Source organism: Notolepis coatsorum, assembly GCF_963971535.1.
Source record: "Notolepis coatsorum genome assembly, chromosome: 17".
In the NCBI taxonomy this organism is placed as follows: domain Eukaryota; kingdom Metazoa; phylum Chordata; class Actinopteri; order Aulopiformes; family Paralepididae; genus Notolepis; species Notolepis coatsorum.
In genome coordinates, this window is record NC_140181.1 from 106,326,327 (window position 1) to 106,348,736 (window position 22,410).

Here is a 22,410-nt window from a genome sequence, read left to right on the forward strand (position 1 = left end):
TTCACTACCACACTACAGAAGGTTAGCCCTTCGCTACCACACTACAGAAGTTAACCTTTCACTACCACACTACAGAAGGTTAGCCCCTTCGCTACCACACTACAGAAGGTTAACCTTTCACTACCACACTACAGAAGGTTAACCCTTTCACTACCACACTACAGAAGGTTAACCTTTCACTACCACACTACAGAAGGTTAACCCCTTCGCTACCACACTACAGAAGGTTAACCCCTTCGCTACCACACTACAGACGGGTAACCCTTTGTCGTGTGGCAGTGAAAGGGTTAACGTTCTGTATTGTCCACGGCGAAAAAAAGGTTAACCCTTTGGTAGTGTGGTAGTGAAAGGGTTAACATGCAAACACACACACTCACACACACACACGCACGCACACACACACACACGCGCACACACACACACACACACACACACCTACACACACACACACACACACACACACACATTACACGACTGCACCCCGAGGCTTTATAAAGGTTCTGCTAGGCCGTGGTATATATCTTATTAGACTCCCCTTCACTACACACAGAGCAAATGTGTTAAATATATTTCACGACACCCTCCGCTAATCACACTCCATGGCTGTAATTTGAGTATGGATCCATATCCCGTTGTTTTATTATTATGTGTAATATATTCCGAGCTGCGTTCACACAACCGGAGCACAGGAAACTCTAATTCCTTGTCTTGGACAAATCCCTCCCAATCCAGATGTTGCACTTGGTGGAAAGATGAAATCTCAAGGAACTATATATTGCTCAACTGCCGCAGTTGAACACACACACACCATTTGAGATTATGATGATATGATAAAAAAAAGCATAAAGGATATTATCTGATATCTAAGAGAGAATAAAAACATGGCAGTTTCCTGACGCGTCTGGAAACAGCTGTGTGCCACTGGGCTAGTTTATAGACATGTCCACGACCAGGCTGAGTCGCGGTTCTGTTGTTATTTATCACCCATCCCTCTATTTATAGGTCTACGTTTATGAGCGGTTTCCTGCATCTGGTCCTGACGGGTTTTTATATTTACAGCAACGATGAACATGTCCATGAGGCCGAGACGCTATTAAGATAACCGTGTGAAATATAGATAACACGACATGTGTAAAGAAAATAATAATAATTAGAAATGTTCAAATACTTTTTTCTTAAAAAGTTATAAATGTAACGTTAGTTCGTTGTGTGTGTCGTGGGCCAACTACAGCATCGCAAAAACTACAGTGAGTGCACGTGACACACACACACACACGAACTAACATTAAATAATATTTTTTTTTTAATTTTTTACGAAAAAGGGATTGAAAACTAAAAATAAAAAATAAATGTACACATGCAAAATAATTAAAAAAAAAAATCAATATTTATCTGAAATTTTGTCCCGATTTATCGATTCTTCCAAATGGCATATCGTCTCAGCCTTAGTTGCTATAATGTTGTTATTTATCACCAATCCCTCTATTTATAGGTCTTAAGTTTATGAGCGGTTCCCTGCATCTGGTCCTGACGGGTTTTTATATATTTACAAGCGCGGGTGACATGTGCGCGCCATGGGGTTTGGTGTGGTCTCTCAGTAAGGACATGTTGCTGCGAGAGGAGGGAGATAATATGGCAAACGAGTTCCTGGAAATGACCCGGGAAGACACCCTGGATCAACCAGAGCGCGCCTCCTCCTCCCCCCGCGGCTCACGCACCCAGTAATGATGGTACAGTAGGAATGAACCCTTAACGGTGGCAAGCGCTGGAATTCACCCTCCTTTCATCCTCAGGAAAATTATACATCTGCTCGGCTCCACTCCCATACGCTGCTGCATGTTGTGACAGTGCCGGTGATAAAAAAAAAAGGGTCTTAGTTGAGTGATTCCACCTCTCCTCTGGTCTTCAGACGGTCTCCCCCGAAGCTTTGAGCCATAAAGGAACACGCCACCTTTTTGGGAAATTAGGTTATTTGCCATCTACCTTGGAGTGCAGTAGTTTCATCACCTCAAAAGCCCTGTTGCTTTTTTGAAAAACAGGGCTTTTGAGGTGATGAAATCACCGCGCCCAGGCAGCAATAAATAGTTCCAAGTATATATCTGCTTAGAAAACGAAAATATCAACAATCTTTTTTTTATTTCTCATGTGGTAAATACACAGGTCACAACATGTTTACAGGAACGTTTTGGAGTTGTATTTGGAGTGTATTTCGTGACTGTTGGGAACTAGGCTACACTGGCACACCTACTTCCAGTGAATGACGCTAAGCTAGGCTAACGGTGCGGCTCTTCCTAAACCTAATGCACGCACAGAGAAGAAAAGGGTTTGTATCTGCTCGTCTACTCCAGGGTAGACGGCAAATAAGCAAAGTTCCCAAAAAGTTGGCGTGTTCCTTTAACTTCTATTACATCCACGTCGCCTGCGCTTCTCCCCCTGTTGGTTCAATAAACTGGAGAAACCTAATGGTCCAGTTTCGGTAGGGTAAGGGGGAGGTAGAGCGTGTGGCTCCTTGATTTTGACAGGGGGGGGGGGGGGGTGGGGGGGCAAGTGCCTCCTCGCCGGTGATTACCGGACGGATTGGGGGGGCGGGCGGGCCTCGCGGGAGACGGATAATCACAGCGGCTCACGGGAGGGAACAGAGAGTAGCGTCTGGCGATCGAGCCAGAACAGTGGTCTCATTCATCACATGGGTATTATGCTGCTGACACAGGTACAACCCCCTCAGAAATCCTACACCAGGTCCAGACCAGTCCCAGAAAGCCTAAACAAACGCCCCCCCCCCCCCCGCCCCCCAGCCCCCGCCCCATGCCACACACTGCCTCAGAGAGAGAGAGAGGACAGTTATCGACTGAAAAGGGAAAAAAAAAACATTTAGCTCGGGCCACGTTTCCACGGGAAGGGAGCTCATTTAGGTCCAGTGAGAAATGGTGGTGTTTTTCATCAAACGCGTTCTCTCTCTTTCACTCTCCGGATGGCTCTGGCATCCTCTCCCTAACGCCGCTGATAACACAGGCGTCACTCGAGGAGCTTCATCACCAGGACGAGGGCCTCTTCCTGCTGTGCTTAACCCTAACACTACCACACGGCAGAAGGTTAACCCTAACACTACCACACGGCAGAAGGTTAACCATAACACTACCACACAACAGAAGGTTAACCCTTTCACTACCACACGGCAGAAGGTTAACCTTTCACTACCACACTACAGAAGGTTAACCCTTTCACTACCACACGACAGAAGGTTAACCTTTCACTACCACACAACAGAAGGTTAACCCTTCACTACCACACTACAGAGGTTAACCCTTTCACTACCACACTACAGAAAGCCTAACCTTTCACTACCACACTACAGAAGGTTAACCCTTTCACTACCACACTACAGAAGGTTAACCCTTTCACTACCCCCACACGGCAGAAGGTTAACCCTTTCACTACCACACGGCAGAAGGTTAACCTTTCACTACCACACTACAGAAGGTTAACCCTTTCACTACACACTACAGAAGGTTAACCCTTTCACTACCACACTACAGAAGGTTAACCCTTTCACTACCACACGGCAGAAGGTTAACCCTTTCACTACCACATGACAGAAGGTTAACCTTTCACTACCACACAACAGAAGGTTAACCTTTCACTACCACACTACAGAAGGTTAACCTTTCACTACCACACTACAGAAGGTTAACCCTTTCACTACCACACTACAGAAGGTTAACCTTTCACTACCACACTACAGAAGGTTAACCCTTTCACTACCACACTACAGAAGGTTAACCTTTCACTGCCACACTACAGAAGGTTAACCTTTCACTACCACACTACAGAAGGTTAACCCTTTCACTACCACACTACAGAGGTTAACCCTTTCACTACCACACAACAGAAGGTTACCTTTCACTACCACACTACATATGGTTAACCTTTCACTACCACACTACAGAAGGTTAACCTTTCACTACCACACTACAGAAGGTTAACCTTTCACTACCACATGGCAGAAGGTTAACCCTTTCACTACCACACTACAGAATGTTAACCCTTTCACTACCACACTACAGAAGGTTAACCTACACTACCACACAACAGAAGGTTAACCCTTTCACTACCACACGACATAAGGTTAACCTTTTCACTACCACACTACAGAAGGTTAACCTTTCACTACCACACTACAGAAGGTTAACCCTTTCACTACCACATGGCAGAGGTTAACCCTTTCACTGCCACACTACAGAAGGTTAACCTTTCACTACCACACGACAGAAGGTTAACCCTTTGACTACCACACGACAGGTTAACCTTTCACTACCACACTACAGAAAGTTAACCCGTTCACTGCCACACGACAAAGGGTAACCCTTTCACAACCACACTACAGAAGGTTAACCCTTTCACAACCACACTACAGAATGTTAACCATTTCACTACCACACTACAGAAGGTTAACCCTTCACTACCACTACAGATGGTTAACCTTTCACTACCACACTACAGAAGGTTAACCTTTCACAACCACACTACAGAAGGTTAACCCTTTCACTACCACTACAGATGGTTAACCTTTCACTACCACTACAGAAGGTTAACCTTTCACTACCACACTACAGAAGGTTAACCATTTCACTACCACACTAGAGAAGGTTAACCCTTTCACTACCACTACAGATGGTTAACCTTTCACTACCACACTACAGAAGGTTAACCTTTCACTACCACACTCCATAAGGTTAACCCTTTCCTACCACACGACAGAAGGTTAACCTTTCACTACCACACTACAGAAGGTTAACCCTTTCACTGAGTCAATACAGAAGGTTAACCATTTCACTGCCACATGACAAAGGGTTAACCCTTTCAACTACCACACTACAGAAGGTTACCCTTTCACTGAGACAATACAGAAGGTTAACCCTTTCACTACCACACGACAGAAGGTTAACCTTTCACTACCACCCTACAGAAGGTTAACCCTTTCACTACCACACACAGAAGGTTAACACTTTCACTACCACACGACAGAGGGTTAACACTTTCACTACTACACAACAGAAGGTTAACCTTTCCCTACCACATGACAGAAGGTTAACCTTTCACTACCACACTACAGAGGTTAACCCTTTCACTGAGACAATACAGAAGGTTAACCCATTTCACTGCCACATGACAAATGGTTAACCCTTTCACTACCATACTACAGAAGGTTAACCCTTTTCACCGAGACAATACAGGTTAACCCTTTCACTACCACACGACAGAAGGCTTATCCTTTCACTACCACATGACAGAAGGTTAACCCTTTCACTACCACAACTACAGGTTAACATTTCACTACCACACTACAGAAGGTTAACCTTTCACTACCACACTACAGAAGGTTAACCCTTTCACTACCACACAACAGAAGGTGTCACCATTCTTCCCTTCACCACTGAACCCTAACCGTGTCACTTGGGCCCTATGTGGGACCGGGGGCCATAACCACACCGGCTAGCTCCACCCACCAGCTAGCTCGACCCACCAGCTAGCTCCACCCACCAGCTAGCTCCACCCACCAGCTAGCTCTGCCCACCAGCTAGCTCCACCCACCAGCTAGCTCCGCCCACCTCTGGAACCCAAGAGACAGATGGCTGCAGGGTAGCAGGGTTGTGTGTGGAGGGCAGTGTGAGTGAGTTCAAACCCTCTCGGTCAACTTACCACCAACAGTAATCTACATAGAAATGCATACGTGGACAAGTCCTAATGCTAATTATGTACAGCGCGGAGTTGAGGACATCTGTCAAAAAGACAAATAGCAGTCTCGCAACGAATACACGCATTGGCAGGGTGGGGATATGGACTCACACAGATCGCACTGATAAGTGTTTTACATTTTAGTCAGAGTTTACCTATGGGGGTCACCTACTACCGCAGAGACTCTGGTGGTACCTCCGGCTGGCAGTGTGGTCGTGGGTGGGAAGCCGGTGGGGTATGAGTCCTACTGGCCTGTTCAGCAGGGAGGGGATCTGGGGGAGATAGCGTGAACCTCCACACGCGTTACGCTCTCTCCCAGTGAAACTCCTCGCTGTCAGGTGATAAGGAAGCGGCTGGCGACTCCGCATGTACCGGAGGAGGCATGTGATAGTCTCTACACACCCTCCCAGACCCACAGTAGGGCGATGCGCGCAACGACCAGGAAGGGAATTGGCATAACGACGCAAAAAAAAAAAAAAAATACCTAAAATTCAAAGAAAATGTGTGAATGATAAATAATTAAGCAATAATACAAGAGAACCAGTGGAATATCAGAGCGAAGCTCGAGTGGCGTAGGCATCACAGAGTGGCAATATTCATGACATACCACGGGTTCGAGTGTAAAATATAGGATGAATACAGACAATGCTGGGGTCTTTATATCGATTTCAGTGAACTTGGTGTAGAAAAATAGTTCCTAAAGATGTCTCGTTGCTATGGAATTTCAAATGGAGTAGGCTATCAACAGCTATCGAAAGTCGGGAAAAGCAACTCCTGGGACAGTTCCAGGAGTCGGGCCAGTTCAATGACCAGGCCGTTCACTTGGTGGTGTTGAATTGTGGCTTTTCTCCACGGCGTCCAGCTCGTCTTTCGTTGGATCGGCAGCATGTCTAACAAGGCTGTTTTTCTGAATACCGGTAGATGTAGGCCGTCCTCTTTATCTATCCACTCGTTTATGGTTAACGGGTACGTTAAAATCAAACGTAGCGTTGTCCGCAGAGTAGGTCATGTTGACACAGTTTCCATTTGATGAATGGCAGTTGAAACTTTCTACGACATTCTAAAACCAGCGCAGTGGTATATTCATGGTGGTTTAACCGTGAGTGTATCATGAATATACTCACGGTTTAGAACGCTCTCGACCAATCACAATGCGTGATCGGACCTACCTGTTGTATAACAATGTATATATTTTTTATCCACTTTTTCTCCTTATTTTTCTATTTTTCTCCCATCCAATTTCGAGTTTCCAATTCTCCCCTCCCCTGTCTTGAACGTTGCTCGACTATGCCTCCCACTGGTCGGCTGTAGGAGGATAGAAGCCTTGCATCACGTGTCCCCTCCGGTACACGAGGAGGCAGCCTGTCACATCTTATTCACCTGCCAGCGCGGACTCTCAGTGGCGAGGAGTAACGCGTGGGAGGCTCACGCTGCCCCGCTACTTCCTGTCTCTTCTGTGCAGGCGTCCCCCACCGACCTGTAGAGTCGCTGCCCACAACGTCCAAATCCCCACCCATCGACTTCCACCCTCTAACTCTGCCAATGAGTTAGTATGACGGCCGGCCCAAGCCGGAGGCAACGCTGACACCGAGATTCGAGACCGGAGTCCTCTTGCATTGGTGACGAGTGCAATCTCCGCTGCGCCACCCAGCCGCCTGTATAACAATGTACATTATAATTTTTCAGAACCCAAAGACCAGAAACACGCTGGTGCGTGATCCTCTGTGTGATTCTACGGAATGCGGCTAACAGTACCTCTGGTGTTCACTCGCATAGAAACATATCATAGACAGACATGCTATGCATTCCTATGGAGGCCAGGTGCTGAAAGGAGAAGAGGGGGGGGGGGGGGGGGGGGGGGGGGGGGGGCAGCAACAGGTCTCAACAGTAGTCACGGTGCAGTAAAGGACGTTAACTACCCCACAGGGCGAGAAGATCCACAACATCTACTAATAATAATAAGCCCCAAAGTCTCAAAGGGACACGGCCTAATTAGTTCAGTAATTACGCAGTTGAAAAGAGACCTCTGTAGATTAAATAAAAGGGATTAATACCACAGGAAAAGTGTTATAACATACGGTGTGATTATAAAGCTGTGGACTGTCCAATATGCCGTGACCTGGTTACGTTTTTCTTGGCAAGAAACCCCTGATAACCTCTAATAAATCCAAATCCTCACAGGAGCATATCTGGCACCCCATTGGATGCCATTGTTTCTAAGAGATAACATTACCGAAAATCCTATTGATCTATATATTATACGACCTAACCCCCATTCTCCTCGTACTTTTTTTTAATGCATGTATAATATATATATATATATACCTATAACTCATCTTCCAGACATCCGTGTAATCTCTTCATCGTGTGTCTTTCATCTTAGCGCCTGCCACAGATGAGAAGGCTGATAAGAGTGTCTCTGAGAGCAGGCTGGCGGAGCGACAGGTACGCAGACAGACGGGCACGCAGACAGAGAGGTACGCAGACAGACAGGCACACAGACAGACGGGCACACAGACAGAGGTACACAGACAGACAGGTACACAGACAGAGTACACAGACAGAGAGGCACACAGACAGAGAGGTACACAGACAGACAGAGTACACAGACAGACAGGTACACAGACAGACAGGTACGCAGACAGACAGGTACGCAGAGAGACAGGTACACAGACAGAGAGGTACACAGACAGACAGGCACACAGACAGACAGGTACACAGACAGACAGGTACGCAGACAGACAGGTACGCAGACAGACAGGTACGCAGTCGCAGACAGACAGGTACACAGACATACAGGTACGCAGACAGACAGGTACGCAGACAGACAGGTACACAGACAGACAGGTACACAGACAGACAGGTACACAGACAGAGAGGTACACAGACAGACAGGCACACAGACAGACAGGTACGCAGACAGACAGGTACACAGACAGACAGGTACGCAGACAGACAGGTACACAGACAGACAGGCACACAGACAGACAGGTACGCAGACAGACAGGTAAACAGACAGACAGGCACACAGACAGACAGGTACGCAGACAGACAGGCACACAGACAGAGAGGCACACAGACAGACAGGTACACAGACAGACAGGTACGCAGACAGACAGGTACACAGACAGACAGGTACGCAGACAGACAGGTACACAGACAGACAGGTACACAGACAGACAGGTACACAGACAGACAGGTACACAGACAGACAGGCACACAGACAGACAGGTACACAGACAGACAGGTACGCAGACAGACAGGTACACAGACAGACAGGTACGCAGACAGACAGGTACGCAGACAGAGAGGGAAGAGGGGGAGAACTAATTTCAAGCTTTTCGCAACATCCGTCCTCGATAGCGACTTATGGCCTTGAGGCTTGTTCTGACTTATTATTAGAGTTTACAAGCTATTAACAAAAAGGAGTATCTCACTGTGAAAAGGGACACTGATTACACAACACCACGTATAAGCAGTCCCTTCTGAGCGGGGGGGGGGGGGGGGGCAGACAACAGAGACTCACTATCTAGGGACCGAAAATACTTTTCACATGCCTTCGTCTCTCCTCCTGGACTCCTGCCAGCCTTGTATATCTCTAACTGATTATGAATTTCCCAACCGAACACAGGATGTGAGAGGAGGGGAAGAGGAGGGGAAGAGGAGGGGAAGAGGAGGGGAAGAGGAGGGGAAGAGGAGGGGAAGAGGAGTACATGTCATCATGTGGCAGCTACCTGCCACTGCCACCGCTGGGGCTACAGACCACCACATGGTGGTGATGCCTTCAGCTACAGGCGGTCGTAGACATAATAACCAAATGAAAGAACGCTTGCTCCACTGACTTCTCACGATTCGACAACTTTTGGTTGCTTGTACTGGTTTGAATTTAAATACAAGTTAAATACCAGACACAGGGCTTTATGAGGAGCCCTGATGAAGACCAGATCTAGACCGGATCCCCCCCAGATCCCCTTAGCACTAAGATCAACTTAGTGTCACTCTGTGTCTACGGGCTAAGATGTTCTCAGTGCTAAGATTATCTTGTGAAACCTGGTTGATATGCGTCGGCCACTGTTTTAAAACCATAGACTATGATTGACTACAATAATAGCTTTGGTTTTATCATTATTGAGGATCGATGTTTGCACACCCTGGGATCTATGTTTCGCTCTACTAGCAAGGGATGTCTCCAGTGTTGCCAGGCCCCGTCCAGGCCCTCTTGGACAGCGGTGCAGATCCAAGCTCTTCTTTAGGGCCCAAATGATTTCAGATGCTATTCAAGATTAAAAGAGAAATACATGATTGTTACAAACACCCCAAAAAAAAAGAGATTAAACCACTGACTTACCCTCATTGTCTCCCTCCCCGTCCTGGTAGTTGGAGAGTGTCTGGGGCTGCCTCCTGTCTCTCTCTCCCTCCTCCCTCACCCTGACTGGGGCCTTCCTGGTGGGACTGAAGTGGACCGTGGGGTAAGAGCCCAGGGGCTGCCTTGGATCCACGGGGGCCTTTTCTAGCCCCTGGGTAGGAGCCGGGGAGCGGGCCCCGCCGTGACCCCCACCGTGACCCCCGCCGTGACCCCCGCCGGCAGGTCTGTTCTGGTTCTCTCTGTGTCTGTGAGGACCGCCGGTGCGTCTCGCCCCCGCCGTATCCTTCATCGCGTCCTGGTGCGCTCTGTCTCTGTGACGTCTGGTGGCAGCTCTCTCGCCTGCTTCCTGTTGAGAACTCCGGCTCTCTGCGTTGTCGGCCCTCTGTGTGGTGGTGGTGGTGGTCGTCGAGGATGTCGACGTTTCCTCCCGAGCTCCGGTGGTCGACTGATCCGCGCGCCGCGGGTTCCCGGCCCCGTCTCCCCTCCTCGCTTGATCAAAGACCCCCTGTTTCTCCCTGAGCTCCTGTCTCCTGTCGTCACGGAGTCCGGTGGAAGTGGAACTGGACGGCTCCGGGAGGGCGGGTGGCGCCGCGGACGCTGCCCCCCCCGGTGGCTGAACGGGTTCCTGGTGGGGGGCAGAGGTCGTGGGCTCCGGCAAAGTGTAGTCATAATCCTCGGTGCCAAAGTTGGGCGGGTCTTGCTTATACAGCGGTAACGTGTTGCTGCTGCTGCCCGGTGCCAACTTGGGAAACGGTTCCAGAGGGTTGGCCCGCCTGCTGTCGTGCGAGCGGCTAACGTCTCTGGGAGGACCGTTGTTCTCAGTGGCGGCGGCGACCGACGACGTGGGCTTTCTGACGCCGTGCGGGTCACAGTCGGGGACCGGCGAACACATCAAGCTGCCCCCGTCGTTGGGACAGTGACACACCTGACACGGGTCCATCCGGAAGGAGTGGCCCGCCTCGTGCTTCTTGTTGCCGTGGACACAGCCGAGGCGCGCGCACCGCGGGCATCCGTCTTGAGGCTGCGCAACGTCGATGCAGTTGGGCGCGACGTCGGGGCACGGTATGAAGCGGCAGCCAATCCTGCCGCCTCCCTGGGGACAAGAGCACTCTGTGCTCCCGAAATCCACGAAGTAAGATTTCCCCTGTGGGACTTTTCCCTTCTGGAAGCCGGCGTTGACGCAGTCGTAGTACTGGTAGCCTTCGCACGTGCACCCCTTTCTGACGCAGGAGGTACAGCAGGCGCCGGCCTCCAGGACCTCCTCGATGCAGTTCTGCAGGACGGGACAGTCTGTGCCCGTGCAGTCCCTCTGGCCCAGGCAGGGCTCCAGGCACAGGAGCGCGCCGCACAGCAACACAGTCAGCTTCCCAACGCTCATTTTTGGACAAAGAGAGAGTTCACAGATTTTTTTTTTTTAAAGTGATTAGTGAGATGCTTCTGTTCAGACTCTTGAATCTTTTGACTTTTATTCCACGAGGAGGAGGCCTCTTCTTTTTGTCTGTAAAAAGATTTAACAAACAAGTTAATGACTGATTGATTGGTTGATTGAAAACGTTATTAACAGATTGCAGAATGGGTACAATACAGTACGGCTCAATACACACAATTGTTAAGGGGATGCAGACCAGAGAAAGACTTTCGTCTTGTTTACATCAGGGTCCCGCGTTTTCAATTCATCATAAATTACACCTCAGAACAGTCATCTGGCATTCAGCTCGGTAACAATGAATGCCTTCATTATGTTCTGATCAGATTTATGGTAATATTTTATAGTTATCCTCCAAACACATGTTTTGAATTCAGTACTTGTGAGCCATAAATTAACCACCTGCCTAATGTATATTTTTCCATGCCTCCTTCTCTCCTTGGCACCACAGGGGATGCAGGCCATGGTTTCTATTACATGCCACATGGAAAATTTGGCCAAAGGTAAGCCACCGGATGGAGGAAAATGGGGACATTATTAAACCCAAGCTAAAATTGTTGGTTGTTGGAAAAACAACGCTAAAATAACAGCACCTTCCTTCCAACAGCAATTGATTGATTGATTGATTGAAAACTTTATTAACAGATTGCAGAATGGGTACAATACAGTACAGCTCAATACACACAATTGTTAAGGGGATGCAGACCAGAGAAAGACTTTCGTCTTGTTTCCACCAGGGTCCCCCATTTTCAATTCATCAGGACATATATGACATACATGACATACAGATAGTCAGTACTGCTACATCTATACATTTATGACATACCAGATTTGCAAATACAGTACTGTTTGTGATACAGAAGGAGTCAAGAAAAGGGAGTATATACATTTGACGTAGAAACTGTACATTGGAGGAGGTTGGGTGGGGGGGGTTGGGTACACTGGGATATTGACAACCATACTGGGTAATTTACATTGGAGGTGGTTGGGGGGGGGGGGGGGCACACTGTATAGACAAGCAAAACTGTACATTGAGGGGGGGGAGACTCTGTACAAACAACCAAAATTGTACATTGGACTATTGACAAAACCATACTAGGTAAATGACTGTACATTGGAGGGGGTTGGGTTAGGATATTTACAGGGGCCAGTGTTGAATTGCAGTCTCCCGTAGGTGTCTCTTGAGAGAGGTTTTGAAAGTGGGTAGTGATCCACATTCCTTTACAGCTTTGGGTAGGGCGTTCCACATTGATGTGGCATAATTGCGAAACGTGTTTAGTCCCTTATTTGAGCCGAATCTGGGTTTAACATGATTTGTGGAGCTCCCTCTGGTGTTGTGATCGTGGTATTCACTGACCTTTGGGAAGTATTTTGCCATGTACATGGGTACCTTGGTCGTGTAGTGTATCTTGTAGACCAGGCCCATTGCAAGTTGCTGTACTCTGTCATCTACTCTAAGCCATCCTAGGTTGTCAAAGTGGGCAGGGGTGAGGTGGGTTCTAGGAGTAAGGTCAAGCAGTAGTCTGACCAGTTTGTTTTGAGATGTTTGTAATTTTGTTTTTAGCGCCTTTGAGGTGCTTTGGTACCATGAGGTGCAAGCATAGTCGTAGTACCCCTGAATGAGTGCTCCTGCCAGAGTCTTCAGGGTATTCTTGTTTACCAGAGAGGAGATCCGGTACAAGAATCGAGTTCGTTGGTTGACTTTTTTTATTACATTGGATGCCATTTTGTCACAGGAGAGATTAGCCTCTAGGATGGAACCCAGGTAGGTAATTTCATCTTTCCTTGTGACAATATTGTCACCCACTGTAACTGAGAAGCCGTCGGTCTTGCTGAGTTTGTTATTTGAACCGAAGAGAATGGACTCTGTTTTGCCTAGTAGTGTACCGTAAGAAAACACAGTTTGATGACTGCATTGTGCAGAGGACAGCTTATCTAAACTAGCAAATTCATAAACGAGGTTTATATATCCTAGCATCACAAGAATAAACACCTCATTTGGGTGTAAGAGCTCACGCAAATATTTGTATGCCCACACAAAGTCCCACAGAGCCCCAGTTCACCGTTGATATAGCGAGCAGCCCCGGGTTTGACCTTTGACCCACCGGGACTAGCTTTAGGAGCGAGAGCGAGAGCGAGAGCGAGAGCGAGAGCGAAAGCGAGAGCGAGAGCGAGGCGTGTTCACAAACTGTCCCGGGCTACAGGGAGAATCGATACCGGTACCCAACGGTACCTTTTTTCTTCTTCTTTATTTTTTATCCACTTTTTCTCCTCCTGTTTTTCTGTGTTTTTCTCCCATCCCAATTTAGTCCTGCCAATTTCCCCCTCCCCTTCCTGGTCGTTGCTCGCATGTGCCCCCCCACTGGTCGGTCGTAGGGAGGGTTGATATATACTATCGCATGTCCCCTCCGATACATGCAGAGTCAGCCAGCCACTTCTTTTCACCTGCCAGCGCGGACTCTCATTGGCGAGGCTCACACTACCCTCACCATCTCCCTTCCTCGCTGTGCAGGCGCCCTGACCGACCTGTAGGGGTCGCTGTTTACAACCACCAGATTACCACCCACCGGCTTCCCTCCCGCTGACTCTGCCAATTGAGCCAGTATGACGGCCGGCCAAGCCGGAGGCAACGCTGACAGCCGGATTCGATACCAGTGTCTCACGCGTTGGTGACGAGCGCTTAGACCGATGCGCCACCCAGCCGCCACGGTACCTTTTTTCTGTACTTTAGTAAAAAATTCAATTATCTACCTACCTCAGTTGTAAAAGATGAGTCCAAACTTCTAATTATTTATTATTATCATTATTATTTATTTAGAACAATTTGTTAATATATATAATATTGCAGCGAGCGTTGTCTGCATCTAGCTTTGTAAAGTGTAACCACACTTGCGACCGTTTTCTGCTTGCCATCGCCTCGACTGCTTTGTTGTTGAATCAAGTCAAATTCTAGGTAAGCGTGTATTGTGCGCGTGAACGTGCAGCACACTTCATAGGTTTAGTTTCACAGTAAACGAAACGTTGACAACATCTGACTTAAAAAAAGAAAATAAATGTGGCACCGGTGGATCTCACGTGAATCGGTACTCGGTAGTACCGACGTGATTCGGTCGATACCCTTAAAAGTACCGGATTCGGTACCCATCCCTAGAGAACATAATCGTGTGAATTCTTAAAACGGGTGGCATTCCCCCTTTAATAACACAGAACTAACACCGAACAAATAGTGCTACAGCTACACTAATATGGAAAACAAAAATAAACCCGAATCGCAGCCCGAAGTTGATCCGATTTTCTACTGCGTTTCCACAGCTCTCACATCTGCCTCACATACCGCATAAAGAAAAAACTTTGGATTATTCAATTAGACCAAGACATACACAGCAGCAGCTGAGGGAGCGGTACAGAATACAGATAGATATCTGTTGATCCACACAGTCAGACAGTCTGTGAGTCAGTGATGTGACTTCAAATCAGACCATCATATTGAAAACCAGCTGTTTTCTATTTTATACTTGTCCTGTTTTTTTTTTTGCCCCACGGGAAATTACACCGGATTGACTCTGTATAATAAACCTGTTACTAAAAATGTCAATATATTCTGGTGATATATTTGGGTATTCCATCCACATATTGTACGATTCACACAGCAGAGATGCAGGGGTGTAAAAAGTACCCAGACATTATACTTAAGTGAAAGTATGGGTATACCGTCTCAAAATCGTACTCAAGTAAAAGTCAGAGTATCTGGCTAAAAACACACTTGAGTAAAAGTCAAAACGTTTCTACTTTTAAATGTACTTAAGTACTAAAAAGTACTTAAGTAAAAAGTACTTAAGTAAAAACAGTTTTTCTGACTGTCTATTCTTCTGATAGCAGGTGTTTAATCAAAGACCCCCGCTTTCTAGTCTTGCACAAGGACCAATCAGCATGGGTATGGGGGGGGGGCGGGTTCATTTTCCATTGATGGGGATTTGATTGGCTGTTTTTAAATAAAGCGCGGCCACAGGATTAATAACGTTAACGTTAGTTCGGTCAGAGAAACAAATATACTAATTAAAATGGTTGGACCTGCGAGATTTGTACTTTGTACTTTGTAGGTCTGCATTTTAGATGTAGGGAGTAAAAAGTTTAAAAAAGAATCTCTGAAATGTAATTGGGTAAAAGTACAAGTATACAAACCTAATAATACTCAAGTAAAGTACAAATCCCCCAAAAACAGTACTTAAGTATTGTAACAAAGTACAATTACTCAAGTACTTTACACCCCTGCAGAGATGTAAAGAGTGTTTTTTTTTCAGAGGCACAATGTGCTCCCACTCTCTCTCACTCCCCAAACAGCATGTGTGCGGAGACTGTAATGACCTCGCAGATAAGAGATAACTCACGCCACGATGATTCACCTCTGCATTGATTTATTCAATAAAGTGCCAAGGTCTTCTCTCTTTCCAGACATGCCCACATGGACCACACGCCTTGAGAAAGGGATTAAATGTTGGCACATAAATTGAGACTCCCTCAGACAAAGAACCGTTTGTCAGAGGAACAATGTTTTGTTTCACGTTGTTATCTAAAGATGCTAAGTTAGGGAGTGTTGTGTTCATTCAGAGTTGAAGGACGGTAGAGGTTGAGTGCTTTCTGATGACATATCCCGTTCACACGGCGGCGAGTGATTTGGATTGATTTTAAAACTGCAAATACGTGGCGAGGCCGTCCGAAAGCGTTCAAAACAGACTCATGTGGATATTCAGTGCAACGGTTCGTTTAACACGGAGGTGAATCTGTGTGTTGTCTGTTCTCTCCTACGTGAACTTGATTTGGGGGGTTTAATTACCTGCACCACTGAAGAGAGTGCACAGTGGTGTGTGTGTGTGTGTGTGTGTGTGTGTGTGTGTGTGTGTGTGTGTGTGTGTGTGTGTGTGTGTGTGTGTGTGTGTGTGTGTGTGTGTGTGTGTGTGTGTGTGTGTGTGTGCGCGTGTGTGTGTGTGTGTGTGTGTGTGTGTGTGTGTGTGTGTGTGTGTGTGTGTGTGTGTGTGTGTGTGTGTGTGTTATTTGACTCCCTCAAAACACTACAATGGTGCATAGATGCTAGCAGTCAGAAAGGGCAAAAGTCAGCCCATGTTGACATGTTATGTTTTCCTCAATAGACACCTTCCACACGCGTGTGTACATTGTGGAGGAACATGCTGCGACAAGTCCTGCTACATCTGTCTACAAGTCTGTCTACAAGTCTGTCTACAAGTCTGTCTACAAGTCTGTCTACAAGTCTGTCTACAAGTCTCTGCTACATCTGTCTACAAGTCTGTCTACAAGTCTGTCTACAAGTCCTGCTACATCTGTCTACAAGTCTGTCTACAAGTCTGTCTACAAGTCTCTGCTACATCTGTCTACAAGTCTGTCTACAAGTCTGTCTACAAGTCTCTGCTACATCTGTCTACAAGTCTGTCTACAAGTCTGTCTACAAGTCTGTCTACAAGTCTCTCTACAAGTCTGTCTACAAGTCTGTCTACAAGTCTGTCTACAAGTCTGTCTACAAGTCTGACAAGTCTGTCTACAAGTCCTGCTACATCTGTCTACAAGTCTGTCTACAAGTCTGTCTACAAGTCCTGCTACATCTGTCTACAAGTCTGTCTACAAGTCTGTCTACAAGTCTGTCTACAAGTCCTGCTACATCTGTCTACAAGTCTGTCTACAAGTCTGTCTACAAGTCTCTCTACAAGTCTGTCTACAAGTCTGTCTACAAGTCTGTCTACAAGTCTCTCTACAAGTCTGTCTACAAGTCTGTCTACAAGTCTGTCTACAAGTCTGACAAGTCTGTCTACAAGTCTGTCTACAAGTCTGACAAGTCTGTCTACAAGTCTGTCTACAAGTATGTCTACAAGTCCTGCTACATCTGTCTACAAGTCTGTCTACAAGTCTGTCTACAAGTCTGTCTACAAGTCTCTCTACAAGTCTGTCTACAAGTCTCTCTACAAGTCTGTCTACAAGTCTGTCTACAAGTCTGACAAGTCTGTCTACAAGTCTGTCTACAAGTCTGACAAGTCTGTCTACAAGTCTGTCTACAAGTCTGTCTACAAGTCTTCTGCTACATCTGTCTACAAGTCTGTCTACAAGTCTGTCTACAAGTCTGTCTACAAGTCGCTCTACATCTGTCTACAAGTCTGTCTACAAGTCTGTCTACAAGTCTCTCTAATAGTCTGTCTACAAGTCTACAAGTCCCTCTACAAGTCTGTCTACAAGTCTGTCTACAAGTCTCTCTAATAGTCTGTCTACAAGTCTACAAGTCCCTCTACAAGTCTGTCTACAAGTCTGTCTACAAGTCTCTCTAATAGTCTGTCTACAAGTCTACAAGTCCCTCTACAAGTCTGTCTACAAGTCTCTCTAATAGTCTGTCTACAAGTCTACAAGTCCCTCTACAAGTCTGTCTACAAGTCTGTCTACAAGTCTCTCTAATAGTCTGTCTACAAGTCTACAAGTCCCTCTACAAGTCTGTCTACAAGTCTGTCTCTCTACATTAAGGACATGTTTTTTCCCCAACAAAACCTGAGGAATTGGGTGATTTGAAACCGGGAACACATTCACTTTGAAGTATGATCTAAAAACACTTCAACATACTGTATTTGTAAGTATAAATAAAAGAGAGTCCTCCTATTAGTCCTATAGGCTACTTATAGGCCGTTTGTGTCCAAGAGGACCCACTTCACCAGACACTGACGGAGGACAACCTCTCCCCTGCTTGATTATAATGTTTGAAATATTAAAGACATAAAGACAATATAACTCTGGCAACCTCTATCACATCTGGAGTTATGTGTCTCTCTCACCTCATCATCACACAACATGGCAAGAACCATACACCGTTTTTCAGGGACTCGACGTCTCTGTGTGTCTGACTGACTGTGGGTACAAAATAATTTGAGCAGATCATGAGTCTGGCTGCCTGTAACTGACACAACACATGCTCCCCTGGTCTGGTGCTTAAACAAACAGGGACCTGCAGCCTGCGAGGCACCGAGACACCAGCGTCTGTCTCTTGAGAACGTTTAAGAAGAAGTGAGATCTTACAAGACAACGGTGAATGTGTGATAAGCAAATACGCTGTGTATAAGAGACACATCTGTTTGTACCCTTGATAAGGCTCTTTTCTGTGAATGAAACAAAAAGCGACTGTATATTATTTGTTTGCTTTAACCCCTCTATCAGTTCAACCAGTGCTGCCTCCACACACAGCTCTCTAAATAGTGGCTGTGTGCTTTGTCATCCCAGTAGCCAGGAGTGTGACCTTTATCCTTTGCTCACAGTGACTGGCTCCCATCAAATAACACAAGTTCTTTAACTATACAAACACATTGATGATGATGTGTTTATCTTTTAAAAGCTGATTCGGGATTTAGACAATAATTGATGGCTGGCTTAACCACTGTAATGCCTTATTGGAAAGCAATGACTTGTTATAGCTGTTTATTAAAGTCCATTTCTATGAAAACGCTTGAATCCCATTCTACACGTCGCTGAACATGTCATCATCTGTAAGAGGGGTAACTGTTTAACAGTCGCACTATCCGGTCTTGTGAAAAAGAAACATCGAATGAATTAATCAAATAGAACTGGTGCAAATTATCACCTCTGGCAAAATGCATTTCTCTCAAGGAAATCTGATCAATGTCATAATATTTATAATTTATAGCACTCCCATTTTGCATTTAATTAATGTCCCGGGACGGAGGTAAGTAACTCCAGGGCAGAGGGGAATTAAAGTCACAATATTATTGATGCTGTCGCGCGTCATGCGAGCTGCTGACGTGATGAATGGAAGAAGGCACGCATTTCTCATCATCCTCCACAATTAAATTGCGCTAACGACTTATCTCTCCTGGAACGCAAAACGTGTTTAAAAAAAGATCCACTCACAAAACGGTCCTGCGTCTCTCTCACGGTGTGCTGCTGCTCCCGGTAGAAACTTGTCCCCGAAGTTAGTGCTCTGCTCGGTGGGATGGGAGCTGCACCCCTCTCCCTCTCTGGAGGAGGGCGGGGCGGGACAACCTTTGCCCATGTTGCACCACGGAATAATTACTCTCAAGTAACTTCGCAGGAATTGTGAATTTCACCATTCTGTTCGCAGGAAGGATAATCATTCCGAAAGTGAGTGTGGACTAATTCAAAGCTGAGTCCCGCTGATTGAAGCTTACTTTTTACTCCGAAATCTTATTATATAATTATCAAATTATATAATGTCACAGAAAGAATCAGTATAGGCAGGAGGGAGGGAGGGCAGGCAATAATATCCTACACCACCAGCATAATTGTCTGATGCATTTATTATGTGAAAGAATGCCCTGCTCTTTGCAAACTTGTGTTTTTGTGCATAATTATATACCTGCTATAACAAACAACCGAGATCTGTGTGGTGATGGTGAGATACAGCCACCATTAACAATGCTGCACAATGCTGTTCAATTGCTTCACACAGATTTATTCCTTTCAAGTCACAATTAAAAGATTTAAGTCTTACAAATGAGCATCATTACACACACATCACATGTCTGCATTCCTTGCATATTGTTTCATATAGGGAAGGATATTGTTTCATATATAGGGAAGGATATTGTTTCATATATAGGGAAGGCTAATTGTATTTCAGCTGCATCAGGTCGGCTCTTTGACTGTAATCTAATAAACCAGGTTATACATAATATGCAGACTAGTCTCTCTAGGACTTCAAAGAGATTTGTGTAGCTTAATCTAGGCTGATCCTGGGGGGGGGGGGGGGGGGGGGGGGTCTCCTCGTTTCTGCACTGACCTCTAAGAACAATGTTTTTATCCTAGAGGTCAAAGGGTCACCAGTGAGAATATGAAGACAAAAGCCGCCTCAGTAGGTGAATAGATCGATCAGACAGGAGGCACGAGGGGCAGCGGGGCCGCTAGCATTGTTTTAGGCCCTCCCCCCCCCCCCCCCCCCCCACTAATCAGTAACCATGTATAAGAGAGTGGCCCCCATTCACGATTTTGCGAGTTCTTCTTGCAAAATCGTACTTATTTCTGAATTAGAAATGAACGTTTTTAGCTCCGAAATTACTCACTGTTTGACAAATGCATCAAAACCAGTCAAAATGGACAAGCTTCTATAAAAATAGTGGACAGGTCAATTATCCTTTGAGCATGTCCACATCCACCACTGTGACTGTGAGTGGTGAGTAAGTCCGACATCTCCATCTCTGCTCTTAATGCTGGGAAATGGACTCGTGAAATCAGTTTCAGTTCCTTAATGTTACTGTGTTGACGTCAATCGGATATAACTGATAATATGAGCGTTGGATGTTATTCACAAGTGGAATCATTTGCTCAGGATTCATTCCAGAGACACAGCGACAGTCCCAGTATGGCCAGAGGGCAGAGGCCCGTGTCTATGCCAGACGGAGGGATGGGTACCGAATTAGGTACTGTTAAAGGTACCTACCAAATCACGTCGGTACTACCGAGTACCGATTCACGTGAGATCCGTCGGTGCCACATTAAAAAAAAAAAAAAAATTAACTTAATTTTTCTTTTTTTTACCATTTTTTTTTTTACGTCAACGTTCACACGATACGCTTACCTAGGATTTGACTTGATTCAACAACAAAGCAGTCGGGGCAATGGCAAGCCGAGAACAGTCGAAAGTGTGGTTATTTGAAGTATGGATTTTTTTTTCACAACTGAGGTAGATTACATTTTTAGAGACTAAACTAAAGTACTGAAAAAAGGTACCGTTGGGTACCGGTATCGATTCAAATGTGAAAGGTACCCATGACGGACACAGTCTATGCCAGACGGACACAGTCTATGCCAACTGAAAGCCACACCATGGGGGATGCTGTGGAACTGAAGTATTGATTGATTGATTGATTGATTGATTGATTGATTGATTGATTGATTGATTGATTGAAAACTTTATTAACAGATTGCAGAATGGGTACAATACAGTACAGCTCAATACACACAATTGTTAAGGGGATGCAGACCAGAGAAAGACGTTTGTACCACACTACAGAAGGTTAACCCTTTCACTACCACACTACAGAAGGTTAACCCTTTCACTACCACACTACAGACGGTTAACCTTTCACTACCACACTACAGAAGGTTAACCCTTTCACTACCACACTACAGAAGGTTAACCCTTTCACTACCACACTACAGAAGGTTAACCTTTCACTACCACATGACAGAAGGTTAACCTTTCACTACCACACTACAGAAGGTTAACCTTTCACTACCACACTACAGAAGGTTAACCTTTCACTACCACACTACAGACGGTTAACCTTTCACTACCACACTACAGAAGGTTAACCCTTTCACTACCACACTACAGAAGGTTAACCTTTCACTACCACACTACAGAAGGTTAACCCTTTCACTACCACACGACAGAAGGTTAACCTTTCACTACCACACTACAGAAGGTTAACCCTTTCACTACCACACTACAGAAGGTTAACCTTTCACTACCACACTACAGAAGGTTAACCATCTGTAGTGTGGTAGTGAAAGGGTTAACCTTCTGTAGTGTGGTTGTGAAAGGGTTAACCCTTTGTCGTGTGTCAGTGAGAGGGTTCACCTTATGTATTGTCACGGTGAAAGGGTTAACCCTTTCGTAATGTGGTAGTGAAAGGGTTAAATGGGATATTTCACTTTAATAGAACGTATTAGGAAAAAGTAATCTACAAGTAAGCTACTAAAGTGAAATATCCCTTTAACGGGTGACTGCAGGTCACGCCTCTCATCCATCTGGCTCTAGAAAGAATTGATTCTGTAGACAAATGAAAGCAACATTTCCTAATATTCAGGAGGTGTTACTATCCCTGGTAAATGCAACGTTGTGTAATTGACTGGTCCATGG

The 22,410-nt window shown here is 45.9% G+C and overlaps 1 protein-coding gene across 1 annotated transcript in view; it reads right to left on the minus strand.

The window, feature by feature from the left end:
- Positions 1–19,538, minus strand: part of LOC311244211 (fibulin-2-like) — a 92,428-nt gene extending 72,890 nt beyond the window's left edge. Inside the window, 2 exon segments of the mRNA XM_084333617.1 lie at positions 10,085–11,600; positions 19,440–19,538. Coding sequence (XP_084189743.1) covers positions 10,085–11,480 — 1,396 coding nt within the window. The 5' untranslated portion in view covers positions 11,481–11,600; positions 19,440–19,538.
- Between the last annotated feature and the right edge of the window lie 2,872 nt (positions 19,539–22,410).